Source organism: Lipomyces oligophaga, assembly GCF_038497815.1.
Source record: "Lipomyces oligophaga strain CBS 7107 unplaced genomic scaffold V1516scaffold_6, whole genome shotgun sequence".
Taxonomy (NCBI): domain Eukaryota; kingdom Fungi; phylum Ascomycota; class Lipomycetes; order Lipomycetales; family Lipomycetaceae; genus Lipomyces; species [Lipomyces] oligophaga.
Window position 1 is genome coordinate 84,153 of NW_027117790.1, and position 14,330 is coordinate 98,482.

The 14,330-nt window shown below is 43.0% G+C and overlaps 4 protein-coding genes across 4 annotated transcripts; 2 read left to right on the forward strand and 2 right to left on the reverse strand.

The window, feature by feature from the left end:
- Positions 1 to 67: 67 nt before the first annotated feature.
- Positions 68 to 1,486, forward strand: V1516DRAFT_677905 (uncharacterized protein). Its single transcript, XM_066922670.1, has one exon. The coding sequence runs from the start codon at positions 108 to 110 to the stop codon at positions 1,362 to 1,364; it is 1,257 nt and encodes a 418-aa protein (XP_066775995.1). The 5' UTR covers positions 68 to 107; the 3' UTR covers positions 1,365 to 1,486.
- Positions 1,453 to 3,290, reverse strand: V1516DRAFT_446605 (uncharacterized protein). The gene has a single exon (XM_066919058.1). It carries the CDS (start codon positions 3,212 to 3,214, stop codon positions 1,541 to 1,543), a length of 1,674 nt encoding a protein of 557 aa, XP_066775996.1. The 5' UTR covers positions 3,215 to 3,290; the 3' UTR covers positions 1,453 to 1,540.
- Positions 3,291 to 3,414: 124 nt separating this feature from the next.
- On the reverse strand, positions 3,415 to 5,101 carry V1516DRAFT_627332 (major facilitator superfamily domain-containing protein; the record flags this gene model as incomplete). The annotated part of the gene is made up of 2 exons (XM_066919785.1): positions 3,415 to 4,885; positions 4,938 to 5,101. The coding sequence occupies 2 exons, from the start codon at positions 5,099 to 5,101 to the stop codon at positions 3,415 to 3,417; spliced, it is 1,635 nt and encodes a 544-aa protein (XP_066775997.1).
- Positions 5,102 to 11,653: 6,552 nt separating this feature from the next.
- Positions 11,654 to 12,595, forward strand: V1516DRAFT_665280 (uncharacterized protein; the record flags this gene model as incomplete). Its single annotated transcript, XM_066920663.1, has 1 exon — positions 11,654 to 12,595. The coding sequence occupies one exon, from the start codon at positions 11,654 to 11,656 to the stop codon at positions 12,593 to 12,595; it is 942 nt and encodes a 313-aa protein (XP_066775998.1).
- Positions 12,596 to 14,330: the final 1,735 nt, after the last annotated feature.

Sequence of the window (14,330 nt, forward strand, 5' to 3'; positions counted from 1 at the left end):
CGTGCATGAATCACGTGCGATATGGTGTTATCAGTATCATGTTCTTGATAGCAGTCTAAGACGGTAGCTACAATTGAAAAATTGTTTGAAAATAAGAAGGCGAAAGAATGGTATTTTTACTGGACTGGTTCTTTGGACGATCAGATTATGACAGCGTGGAAGAAGGGCTAGATGACGAGGGCGACTCGATAAGCTGTTCTTCTGCAAGTCTTTACACGGCGCACAGCAATATCCTCTATGCCGAGTCTGCAAGCAGTCCAACAAATAATACAACTAATAATGAAATTGACTCTCCAGGTCGGATGCGACCAAAGTTACAAGTCAAGTCCCAGAATGGCGGATTGATAGTTGAACCACGGAGCTCGACAGTGCTCAGTGAGGAGAGTGAAGTTACAACGCCGACTCGCACGCGAGCAGACCACGCGCATACGGCAGAATCAGACCCGGAATGGTTTACAAAAATCTACCGACTGACTAACGAATACATTCCAAAGTACCAGCGGCTGCTTGATTTATCAGTTGATCAGAATCCTTTATACAATTATCTTCGTGGCCCGACAGCGCTCGACTCGGAGATACAGAATCAGCAGACAGCTCCACTGCCAGAAATGTCGCTGATCCGGCAGCTTTCTATTCGGCGTGAATGTCTCCTTGGCGATGTGACCATTCGAGCAAGCGTATACACGGTGATATCCTCGTCAGCGCCGAAGCAAGATCAGTATTTCAATGCTCCGAGCATCGTACGCGAGCTCGACTCGTGTGCCGGATTTGTCCAATATCGGATCGAAAACGAGGTTCCGCAAAGTCACAACAGACTTGCTCTTCTTTGGTTTGATCTCCAGACACTGCCGTACCGGATTCAGTTGTTTTTCAAGACACCTCGCTCGGAGAACCACATCGCTTCGTTTCCCGGTGGATTAGTTAATTATCAAAGATATAAGAAATTCACAACGGCGAAACTCAAGGTCCAGCGACAACTGTTTGCAGATGATCCATATATCAGTCTCAAACATATAGTTGTCGCATCTGACTTCGAAGAAGATGACATTGCTCAGGATCTGATTCAATATGGCAGAGATATGAGCGATACGATGAACATCCCAATTCTGTCAACCCCGACTTCATTAAAACAGCTTCGTTTGTTCGAGGCGTTGGGTTTTACTTTGGTCCATGAGCTCCGACTAGGGAATCAAAGTATGAACCCGACAAATTTCATCTCTTCGGAAAAATCCGAATATGGTTCTTTATCTTCCTCTGCTTCTACTGCGATGCTTGATAAATCATCGTGCTCAGTCTATTTCATGGTCCGCAAACCAAATGTGAAACTTTTCCATCTCCAATCTCCCTCTTATGTGTCTTCGTAACGTCATTTTTTTTGCATTCTAGGTGTTGGTTTTCTAATTAATACATATATACAATTTTTTTGCTCATTTCACGCATTTAAGTATCTTTTCTATCTCTAATTGATTATCTCAGTATTAGCAACAACTATTAATTGGCTAATTCTAATTCTTGCGACAGTAATGCACTTTTGAATCCATCAGTTAGGACCGTGGAATCCCCAAATTTCTGCAATCTTCTTTGACAACGCAAGACCAATATGTTTCCGGGACACTGCATGGCCCCGACTACACCTATTTGCCAATAGTTTCTCCATAGCTTCTTGCCCATTGCGTTCGTATTCCTGCTTCAACTCTCTCCATAGCACAAATGGTGTCGGAAACTCGCGCTGGATCTCGATCGCTTTCTCCCATGAAATACCAGAGATAGTGATCAGCATCTTTAAAAACATGTCCCGAACGGTCAGATTCCCGGACTTGGAGCATAAGTCCTCGAAGCACTTCATTGTGATATGATACGATCCCGCCCGCTCCTGCAGCTTTGTCTTCAAATGCAAATACGTTTTGACATCAATCATGTGCTCAGGAATTACCAACAGGTCTTCTCTGTCATACCGCTTCTTAATAATATTTGTCATTCGCGCAAGGTATTTCACTGTTTCCTCTATGCCAGAAGACCGCTTCAATTTAAAATTAGACACGATTTGTGTGCTCGAGATCGCAGTCTGGACTGCTTCTCTCATTGTCCCCAACTCATAGCCCGGCAATTCCTCAACGATATACACCACGTTTCGCAGTCCAGACCGAGTCAATCTATATTTTTGCTCAGAAAATCGACCATCTTTGATACTGGATACTAAATCATCTAGCCGTTTACGTTCAGCTATGTAGTCCAGCACTACTTCTTGATGGCTGGTTTTATGTCTTGCAATCCATAATGAGTCACCTAAATCTAATGGCCGCACGGTAGCTTTGATGTCATTGTATTCATTCAGTTTAGAAGAAAAAAAATCACGGTCTTTTTGTGATTGGATCTCACGACTGTCAATAATCAATTCGATATCATAGCTATCATTGGGCCAAACCGTTGGTGTGAATTCTGTATTTACTGTCGTTGATTCCAGTATAGGCTGAAGTGCAAGCTCATTAGTTGACGGGCTCGGTGATGGTAACTGTGATTCTAGTTGCTGCGGTTGCTGCAGTTCCTGAGGTTGGACTTGTCTGATCGCCTTTGCAATCTCAACGCCGGCTTCAGAGACCTGATACAGCATTTTCCCTCTTTTTCCTCTTTCAATAACAAGTTCGTGTTTTACTAACAATTTGATACTATTCCAAGCAGTAACATAATTTTGTGACGTACCGCCAATCGTATTCCCCGTGTTCGTGCCAGCAGTGACTTCAAAAGATGCATCGCAGAGAGGCCGAGCTCGGCGAATGATCTCAGATTTGGAAAGCGATGAATCCATTGGATATTGTAAATCATGCTCGTACAATGTCAATAAAATTGCATAGCCTCCGCTGCGATAACTAGGAATGTATTGCTTGACTTTCCGCACTCGCTTTCTGGGTTTCTCTGATTCAACTTGATCTCCTTGGGAACGATTGTTCAATCCGCCATTTATTCTCAATTCAATTTCAGCTGCAGAAGCTCCCTGAGCTATCAAATAATCTCTTAGCCGTTTCTCCAACCTGCCACATATCCCTGGGCCAAATCCCTTCAGTGAAATCAACTCTTTTGTAGTTGCAAACTCTACAGGGCATCCTCGTAGACTTTCGTATGCTCGTCTATACGTTGATGCAGATTTTGAACCGCTCGATTCGTAGTGTTGTTGAATTTCCTGTAACCACGTCAGAAATAATTCATTATTTCCCATTCCTGATTTTGCCTTGCTTAGCTTGAGTTGCTCATCCTGATTTTCAGTAATTCATATTAGGCGGTCGATATTCATGGTTTGTTTACATGCAGTTACCCTGACGACACGTACTCTCCCACTTTCGCTCACTTCTACATGTTGCCCGTTACTTCAGTGCATTGGCTAATTTCTTAAACCATAAGAAGTATTATATTAATTAACTATAGCTTAGCATCCACAGTGGATGGACGCTGTGTAAAAATGGTTTTTTCATCAATAGTGGATGTGGCAGTAGAAACGTGAGCTTCCATAGCAACTTCTTGATCCACAACCGGTGTAGAATCGATCGATTCAGATTCTGGCTTCTTTTTCTGGAATACATATCCGCCAGTAAATAAAAATGCAGGAATTAGTGAAATTCCAGACAAAAGTGCTAAAACCCAGGTCACCGTGTTCCATCCATGTTTGTCAGCAGTGAATCCAGCTTCCAATGGTCCAATTAATGACCCTGCAGAATACACAAAATTGAAAAGTCCGAAAGCCTGACCGAACGCACCTGTGGCTCCAAAAATACCAGGCCGCTTCCGTTCTGCATCCATAACACAAGACGAGATTTCAGCCATGGTACAGGTCATCATGAGCGCAAGTCCAAGGCCCCAGAACGTAAGAAAAGCGAAAAGTAGGACTTTTTGGCCAGTCGTATTTTTGTCGGGAACCCGTAGCAGCGCAAGCATAGGTGTAGATATTAGGAAACCACAACTCAATGCCCATCGAGGTCCATTTCTATCTACCCATAGGCCTGCCAAAGGTCCTATCATTGATGTAATTGCAATTGGCAAAAAGAGTAGTCCAGCGCCGAGAGAATCAAAATGGAACAGTTCTTCCGCATGAAGTGGTAGTGTCGATTCAAGACCAGTCATAATCCAACCCATCATAAGGGTCACAAATAAAGAATTCACAAGTCGCATGTTGCCAAGCAAACGTAGAGTAACTGGAAGTTTAGACTTCTTAAGCGGAGGCATAGGTTCATCTGAGGCTTGAATATCAGTTGGATCTGTTTGACCATCGTGCTTGGAAGTTTCTTCTTCCGCTATTGTGTCTACGATGGTTGGAGCAACAGTGACGGACTCAGGAATGTCATTCATCTCAATAATGTCGTCTTCCGCAGGCTTCTCAAACCGACGCAGAACTTTTTTCTCCAACATAAATAACCGTAGGCAAATGTCAATCCCTAGGAATCCAAAGCAAAGGCCGAATACAGCATTATAACCTGCTCGTTCGTAGATGATACCTCCCAGCAAAGGCCCTAAAAATGCACCCATACTCAGGCCGCCGCCAACGACTCCCATAACAAAACCAATCTTTTCCTCTGCGAAAGAATCGGATATAAGAGCTAATCCGGCTACCCAGACTGTTGCAGCAGATATTCCCTGTAATAAGCGTCCAATAATGAACACGGCAAATGATCGAGCGAGACACAAAACAATAGTTGCTCCTGCCAGTGCTGCGAGACCGAATAGCATGATCAGCCGTCGAGATTTTAGCATATCTGCAGCCATCCCGAAAAATAGAGAAGATGCAAGTAAGCCAGCAGAATAGACCATGATGCCGATGGACACATCATGCTGAACTTCATTCTCAGACACATGCATATAGTGAACTAGCGCATATGGAGCGACTGGAATGATTACTCTGTAGATTTGTTAGTATATTATTTGATAGAGACCTTCAGCGCAGTACGTACGAATAGAAAAAAATATCGAGAAAGACAGCTACTGTGACGGTACTAATGATAACAATATTTGAAGATCGCAGCTCGAGTAGCCATGGCCGAACATCTTTGTGAGAGCCTAGAATATGGCCAGTGATGGTCTTCTGCAAGGTAGTCAAAGAATACAGGACAGCCATTACAGACGATAAAGTGATGAAATATTACTGCCGTAGCTTCTGTCTGCTTAACTGAACACGAAGGGGCGAATTGGTCTATTTATGAATTCGAGCAGAAGCGGCAATGGGAATCACTGACCAGTGCAGTCTTGGAGTCGTGCAAAATGCACGAGATTGCCCAGTCGTACTCGTTAAACGCCGGTCGTACTCGTTAATTGCGCGATTAGGCAATCAACGCCGGCAGGATGTGTGGGGTTCCCATTATCGCTGGATTATCTTCTGTAGACAAATAGCTGTTTTTCGCCGTCTGCCGATAGATAATACAAGCATAGATATAGCTAACTGAGTTGGGCAAGTAATGTGGGTCGAGGTCTCTACTTTATCAAAGGTCTAAGGCCAGCTTATTGTTGCTAACGAGAGCAGGCCCTCAATTAGAAAGGGAGAAACCGATGGGATAGAGAAGGCCAGTGCTGACTATTTGTGAGGTCCGAACTAGCTCTCCGACGGTAACAGACCAGCCGATCTCGACACGACTTCTATTATGTTTCGGGCACATTATTTTCACTTCACTTATGCTAATGGCGCGTGATCAAGAGCTCATTTTGTCATCAAAGTTCTCCCGGTTTAAACTATAGCCATTTCAAAACCTACGAGTTTTGTCGCGAATCGCCGAGGTCGCTTAGTCAGATGTTAGTCACTGATCCGCTCGATTGAGCAAGTTTTTCCTGAGCTATCCATCGCCTGATTCCTACGAAGAGTCATCCCTTCCACCTGTTCGTATTCGTACATTGACTGAGCCAAACATGAGCTTATGTAATTTTGGCTACTAGATTATATAATTGTTATCTGTGAGGTTGATACTGTGTGATTTCGTGCGGTATTTAGAGATGACTCTATCACTTAGAGAGCACGACAAAATTTAATCGTACATACTATTTCAAAAAATGTGACAATTATAATGTGCATCTATGATTCACCACTGATCTATTCTGCCACCTCGTGAAGACTAGAAAGCCTGCTGTAGATCTTTAACTTCAACAAAGTACTAAGCAAGCGGGCCTGGTATGCTGGGATGTTGAAGACTGATTTCGCCTCATTTGTCTGTGCGATGAGGTAAAACAAACTTTTGAGCCGAGCCTGCATGGTCAGGGAACTTTGTCGGTCCTATACGCCATCTATCAAGATAAGCTAAGTGAGCTCACTGCTAGTCCTCATCTTGCGCAGTCCCTCAATATTATTAGATCCAGCATTTGTAGCGGACAAACAAAGATGATCTTGTAAACTATTACTGTCAAAAACACTCTCTCGTCCGATATACACAGACTCGCCGACCTGATACGTACCAAAGTAGCCAGGTCAGATCTACCAAGTCCCATCTTGTAATCGGTCTGTTATGACAGGAATCGCTTCAAGAAATCAGTCGATCCAAGACAATTGATGGCCTTGACAGAACTCTACCCAAAAAACCAATCATATCCACAATGACAAGAACGGGAGTCTCGTAAACATCACACAGACAGCTCATGCCAATAATGACCTTCTTGATCATCGTTTAACTCGGAACCAGATGTTCGTTGGGCCTGTTGAGTTCTGGTGTCTAATATCTATCGATCGATAAATGTTACCTTCGATCATAATTGCGGGCGTGCAAAAGTGATATTGTTTACTATGCGCTTTCTACCCTGGTTATTAACCTTTGTCCCTGTTTTCTGTCTGGTTCGCTGTCTGCCAGGGTCTAGCTGACTAGATCGATTAATTACAAAACCAAATTTTATTCAGCAATAAGCGAATTTGCTAGTGGGTGAGCGTGCTTACTATGCTCTTGCTCAGTTCCAACTAACCTTTACGCTCTATTGCAGCAGACTGTAATGTTCTGATTATCCTTGAATTTGATCTGACATCAAAATTGCGACTTACTACAATGCAAATTCGATCTGTAGACTAGTTCTGATTCCACAGTTTTTGGTTGGAATAACCGATTGTATGCGATTTCATGACCAACCTGTTTGGCTACAACCATAACCAATGCCCAGCCCATTCCTGAAACTCTTTCACTGGTAATCGCTCGGTCAACATTCTCCCACGGCGCTCGGCTGCAAGTACACAGACAAACAGCAGCCAACTACTGTAAAAACTCTCTGCGCAGCAACAAAAAGAAAGCAAAACCGAATCTAACGCTGAAACGCCCACGCCTCTCTTCATGTTCTGACCTGAACTTGCAGACTTGCGATCTCGGTGTCCCTGTCAATTAATCGACTGTACTTGAACCTCTGCTGAGCTGGTCCATGTGGAACAGTGATAATAGTCTTCTACGATCTTTGGCTTGCGATTTCTTAAATCTGTTTACTTGCTTCGTGCACCTCTTCTCCTGAGCCAGCCATGTCGTTATCTTGTACGGCACTGCAGCTGATCAAATATCGCAGCTCTGCCTAGTCAGATCTGTCTTCATCATTCAGCTAGTTAAGCCCAAATTAAAGAGGCTACCATCTACAATTTTATTAATTGTGATGTCTTTTCCTCAGATCGGCGCTTTCAACTGCGTTTTTGGTCGGCCTGTCACTCTTTAGATCCTCGTCGTCATCACGAACACCTGTACTTGGCTTTTGATCATTCTCATTCAGGGTTTAATTAGTCCCGTTTCGTATCTAGACCACACTGGTGTCTCTGTATGTTCCGCTTCCGATTCCGGTCCGGCAATCGTCACTCTGCTTGACAGCCACGAATGCGCCGCAAGCATAGGCTTTGCTCTATTTGATGATGATTAAGGTACCATCTGCAGTAATACCTATGTCCGTGATTGTTTGCGCATAAACGAGGATAGAAACACATTGGACGTGTTTTGCAATCTAGAGCATCCCACAGCAGTGATCAAGACATCTGGGGATCTCGCTTTGAACCGGGTTCTGTTGCATACTGGATCAAGAATGACCATTTCTCCCGCCTCGTTACCATTTCCATCGTCTCTTATACCCACTTTCTTCTGCTCTCAACTCCATACGTCATTGACCGGATTTTTAAGGCGTCAGGATTACCCATTTCCGATTTGAAATGGCAGTCTGATCTTTGTTGGGGACAGTTGCTTTCGAACGACAGAATACAGTTCCCCGTTAATCTTCCAGTTAATCTTGATATATCACGTTGTGAAGAAATCCGCTGTCTTTGGTCCCAGGCCACAGACAGTTTGATTCTGGGACCGTTCGTACCGTTGGCACATGAACATTTTAATGTATTGCCATCTAGATCAAAGTCCACATCCAGTCCCGCAAGGTGTACTACTTGCTTAACGTTTCTCATTTTAACAATTCTGCATATATTGGATTCTATTACTATCCGCTTACCTTTATCTAAATGCCCACTATGACTATTGGAAAATTCTCATCACATTATTATGAACTTTACTTTCTTAGGGTCCTGCTGAAAGTTCAAGACATCTGATAATTTGATGTTATATTTAGCAGGAACTCCACCCGCAATTGCTTACCGTTCGTCATCGGACTTGAACAACATCTCTTGCTTATCCCAACGGCCTTTTCTAATCATAACAAGAATAATATTTCCAGTTCGAGTAATTGGTTAAATTTTTCAATAGACAGCTGTCTACTACGCGTCTGCATTTTCTATAGAACTAAATCGCTGTACTAGATCTTTTCTCTATTCCACTTGCTATTTTCTTGGCTTCTATTACCTCACAGCTGCCAAGCAAGACTCGTCTGACATCCAGATATTATACCACCTACGGCCTTATATATAGAAATTTATATAATATTTTTCGATGTCAACCAGACATAATTATTTTCGTTGCTTAATTTAAATTGAAGTAGAGATCCTGCACATTGGAGCTGTAAATGGTGATGGCACTCGTAGCCCACGAAATGGCTAGTAGCGATATTATTGCAATGATTCGATAGCTCGACTGAACGAAGTATCTCACTTTGACCTCAATCTAAATATAATAAGTGCTCTTCTTCGCTTCTCCATCTCAATATCTCAATTGAGTCTATACTACGAGAAGCGTCGACGATTCTCCTTAAGTCTGCAATCGAGTTGGTTATCGGTCATTAATGTCTTCACAATTAAACGGGATCGTAATACGTTTTCCTATGACATTACAATGAAATTTCTGCGCTATCGTCTTCTATATAGTTGGAGATTCTCTCTTGTGAGCAGGCAAAAGAACTGTCAAAATCCTTCGCAAAGCGATGAAATTGACATAGGTATCTGTCTGAACAAACAGGCAGTCGTCTCAATTATTATCATAATAGTACTTCCAATACCTCTAGTGACTACAGAGAACTTGTTAAAAATCAGTTTAGCTAAATTCATTTTCTCCAGAAAATTATTAAATCAGGAACTGATCGGGCCGCAGATAGAAGTCATCATTTGCTGATTCTTTTTTCTTCTCTGGGCTGTCTTCGCAGTCACGGAGGGAAACGAGAGCCCAATAGGTGTGCCTGATCACAGATCCACCACTTAATCTTAACGATTACTTTTTCTATACAGATTTTATGATGAGACCATTAAATACAAAGATGAGTGTGTCCAGTAATGCTTTTACTGTGCTTTGAAAAATTGCTTTTCAGAATACGGGTAATATAAAGAATTACGTAAAGATTCTTGCTCAAAAGTAGGCAGGCTATTCAAGAGGAAGTTAATTTCTTAGCATTGCCATGACACCAAGCAACACCTTATGCGGACATACGCATTATTGGACATGCTCAGAATTTATCCAATCTAAAGTGACTAATTAAGTTGCTGTATATGTGCTTGATATATGAGGAAACGGACAAAGGAGAACAATATACTACTCTTAGAGTCCATGTGGCCGAGTTGGCTCAAACGGTCTACCATCGCAAACGTTGTACGGACGAAATTAACGTTACTCAGACAAGGTTGCGGTGATTTCACACGTAAAAAAATTGAAAACCAAGAATAGATGTGTAACAAAGAGTAGGTATTGTGGATTCGCCCATGGTAATGAGACCATTCGCAAGCGAACCGTTTCCTCGCTTTCGGTCGTGTCTGGTACGGCTAAGAACGCAGAACAGGATAATATGTGGTCTATACATAGACCGAAGATACTAAATTTTATAACAAATGATTGAAGGAAAGTTTATGGCATACTTCAGTTTCAATTAGAGAGAAATATAGTCATCTAAGTCGCAGCTTAGACTGCAGACTTGAAAACGCCAGCCCGGTATCGGAGGTTACGATATATGCAATGAAGCTAGATTTAGAATAGTACCATATAATCTTCTCCGGATGAAACTTATAGCTGATATTTTTGCGGATTTGATTTAGATATTGAATATAGAGGCATAAAGCCACGGCCGAACAATGCTATTGTTGACTTATCATGGCAAGTGAACATTGCAAGTGAACATTGCAATTCCAGTATGGCAAAGAATTATACCAGCGAACACTCAAACCAGGTGCCTTGGCCACAATATTGCTTCATATCATCCAGCAAAACACCGTGCCAGGTCAGGAAGATGGCACGGCTGGCTATGAGCAGGTAGCGCTGCGGGCAGGTAGGAGATGCTGAGCTAGGAACCGGTTCGTCAGGTGGGAGATTCTCGAGGAAGTGGAAGCCACTTGGTGCTACGCCTCAGGACTGCGGTCCAGCCGAGTCAGCAACTGCGGAAGTTACCGGTAGCGATTGAGGTTAACTTGTTATTAAAGAGACTGCATATGATTTATACAAGGAGAGCCTAGCTTGATTAATACAGAGCCAGAGACAGCTGGAAGCGTAGCGGCTGCGGCTGGGTGTGGAGACTGGAATTGTGCTATTGGCTGAAAATAGCGAGAATACGAGAAATTTAGCCATAATTAGTTTGGTATTTAGAGGTTACTAAACTTTCGGCAGAATATACTGATTAGTTTGCCGTAATGTGCATTAAAATATATATATATTCTTGTATTGGTGGATTGACAGTGATTGGTAGCCAGATGGTTTGTCTGCTCTTTCTGAGACAAGATTTTCAGATTCGAGATCTCTGTTGCTACTTTTATTTTTAGAGCGATGAAGTGTGGCTTAATGGAATCTTGACGATAACTATTGTTAAAATAAAACGAAGGTTAGACAGTGCTAGTGTTAAAAGTGTTGCTCAGTTACGGGTTATCTGAATAATGATCCATTAATATTTTTAGAAATGAGTAGCAAAAATATCTTACTTTATTTAGCATGCTATGTAGTAGAGGCTATGACGGTACAGTTTATGCTTCATATAGCGACATTCAGTACTAGACAAAGCAAAGTATGCGGTTGGGTCAACAGGATTAATGACCACCATATAATTTGCAAGCAGAATATACAATATTAATAAACTTAAAAGTAGTTACTCTGACAAGCTGATTTCGATTGTTACGGGTCAGGTGGGTGCTGGGATTCCCGGATAATTTGCTGGATGTTTACAAATTACATCCCCAGTGGCCCATTTCGCAATTCTTGTTTCAGACAAAACTGGAGTCTCCTGCTTCTCTGTATCTTGCTTACCATGCCTCACGATGAAACACTTTGGAAACGCAAGACAAACTTGCATGATTCATTAGCATACCTTTGATACCAACAAAACTATGGCACCTGTGTCGCTTGGACAATATGTCCGGATCAATACCAATGCCTCCGGGATTGTAGCTGGATTTGTCCATGCACTGATGTTTTCACACTGGTTTGGAAGTGGCCAGCATCTCAAAATTAAGGAACGCCGAAATGGACTCGGTAGGGATGTGCTGTCTGTTCATCTGTCGCACCAGGGAACATCTGGAGGATACTGGATGTCAAAAAGTCTCGCTGATGCATATTCTCAAACCGTGAAGGCGGCTCATGAAGCTTCTGGCAAGATTAGTAGCGTAGCAGATCAGACAGGAGAAGACGTGATCCGGATCGAAGTTGCTAATATCACAATTAAGATGGGCGATAGCGTAGAGGTCGAGGGACTGGATGATCTTGCGGCGTTTTCGGAAATGTCATTTGTTTCGTTAGATGAAAGTCATCAAATTGAGGATGGGAAGATGACGACGACGTCGGCGACGACAACGACTCCCACCCCACTTTCTGTATACCAGAGCGACCAGGAACTAGCAGCTGAAGAGGGAGGGTTGGTGATACCATATGTTCCAGCTATCATCACGTTCCGCGGCAGTTATTTGCTACTGATGCGCAACAGAGCTACTAAAGATATCCAGGTCGAGCTACATGCCCAACAGGACCTCGCCCGGTTTTTCGAGCTGACCAGCGATATTTCGCATTTGGTGCCTGCACCTTATCAGTGTCGTCTTTTAAGAGGCGAACCTCTGACACGGTGGGATATAACCAAACTTATGTGGCTGATGCGGGGCAAAAACCGCGAGATTCGAAGTAAAGTCAAGCAGCTCGAGGCAGTGCTGGGCATTGATAAAGTCAGCGGATTGGGCTTACTCTCGCCAAAAAACATGCGTATTGACTTGGAAGGATCCCAGCTTGATCTTTATCGCGCCGTGCTTGCTGTACGCAAATTACGAGCGTTATGCGTTTAAATCCGCAGCTCCTGACGAGCGAGGATGATTGCAACGGTACTGACTGATTTATTGTTCGGCAGCTATAGGTATAAACGCGATAATGGAACCGCTATTACTACTACGATTAATATTACTATTGCTATTATTGCTGTTACTGTTATTACAAACACAGATACTCTAATATATATCACTAATCAACTCCAAAGTTGCAGCCATGTTCGCGCACGCTGCTGCCACCTTCCACTTATGTAGATCTCTATTACCGTCTCGTTCAACGTAATACACGGCTTCTGGGGCTGGCGCACTGCAGATGTCCAGATTGGCGTTTATTCTGGCATGAACGTTGGCGCCGTCCGCTATATATCTCACACGTGACTTGCTATCCACAGCGCCCTGATCCTCCCAGGCACGCCTGCGAAGTAAGCCAGCTTGCTAGCATGCTTGCGAGCAGGGATACTAACTGCCGCTCCGCCTTCACCTCCAATCTCGCATTCCTGTTTCGTTTTAGTTTTCATCTTGCGAATCTCAGTTTCGATCAAATATAAAGTAACTTGTTCTCTCTACGCTCCTTCTTGCTAAATTCTGGTTCGTCTGCGATTGCTAGTAGTAAACCCAGACAGTTTTTTAGTTTTTTTTGAGCTGATCTGATCCCACTATGCGTTCTTTCTCATTTACTTCAATCCGTCGCCAACACGAGCGCAAGAGACTTCTTGTTCGCTCTCGTCGATGTCTGAAATGCGGAGTCGTTCTGACAAAACCAACAGGCTGTTATTGTGATAGTGAGTTTTTCCAGTCCTACTAAACAGTATTCATCTATATATTAACACCAAGCTCTCACAGAATGCACCGCAGAATACGATTAGAATCTGATCAGCAACAGCCACGCTGCTTTTGCAAACAAAGATTATATTACTTATTTATGGAGCATTTCATTTTTATTGCGGCATAACCCTTTGCTTATATTGCTTTGTGGTGATTTACGTTCGAAATTTTTTCTCATTTTTACCATTATCATTATCATCATTGTTATTCTAGCGCGCGATCAAGCAACTGCAGAGGCACACTGTGCTCAGCGTATCTCGCAGAGTTCAGTTGTGGAAGAATGCACTATTCGCTGAGATCTGAATAGCACTTAACGCGTATTGCGTATGTCGTGTTCAATAATGTTTACGTCTTATTTGTTACTTACGGAGGAAGTGAGCGGAGAATTAGGTATTCCTCCTTGTTTACCAACTCTATTCGTAAACAGGCTTGAAATGACAGGACACGCGCAAAGTGAATGATTGGGAGATTGAGGAGCTGCGGAAGTTAGCTCCGTCGGCCCCTCAGTCGTTGTCACTGTTTGTTTCATTATTACTGTTATTACTTGTATGGGATCAGGAGATTAGGGATAAATCGGAAGAAATGTATGAATAATATTGCTATTATGTAAATCAGCATGCCAGCGCATTTGTGTTAGCAAGGTTCTTTACTTGTAATCAGCACTAATATCCTTGTGTAGTTACAGCAACTTCATTTAGTAGAGCTGCGAGGGCACAGCCCGTCTCAAATTGCATTAACCCCGCCGTTGCATTTTACCCAATTCAAGTAAATAAGGGTCCAAAGGTGGCCCCCGCTCTGGTTCATTTTCGCCGGTTTGTTCCAGCAGGTCTCGGTTGGATTTAGAATGAGTCAAACAAGAGCTTGCAGACTGATTTGGCTGGATAACCAAAGCAAATGCGGAATTCGGATTCCTTCAGACATCATGGGCTAT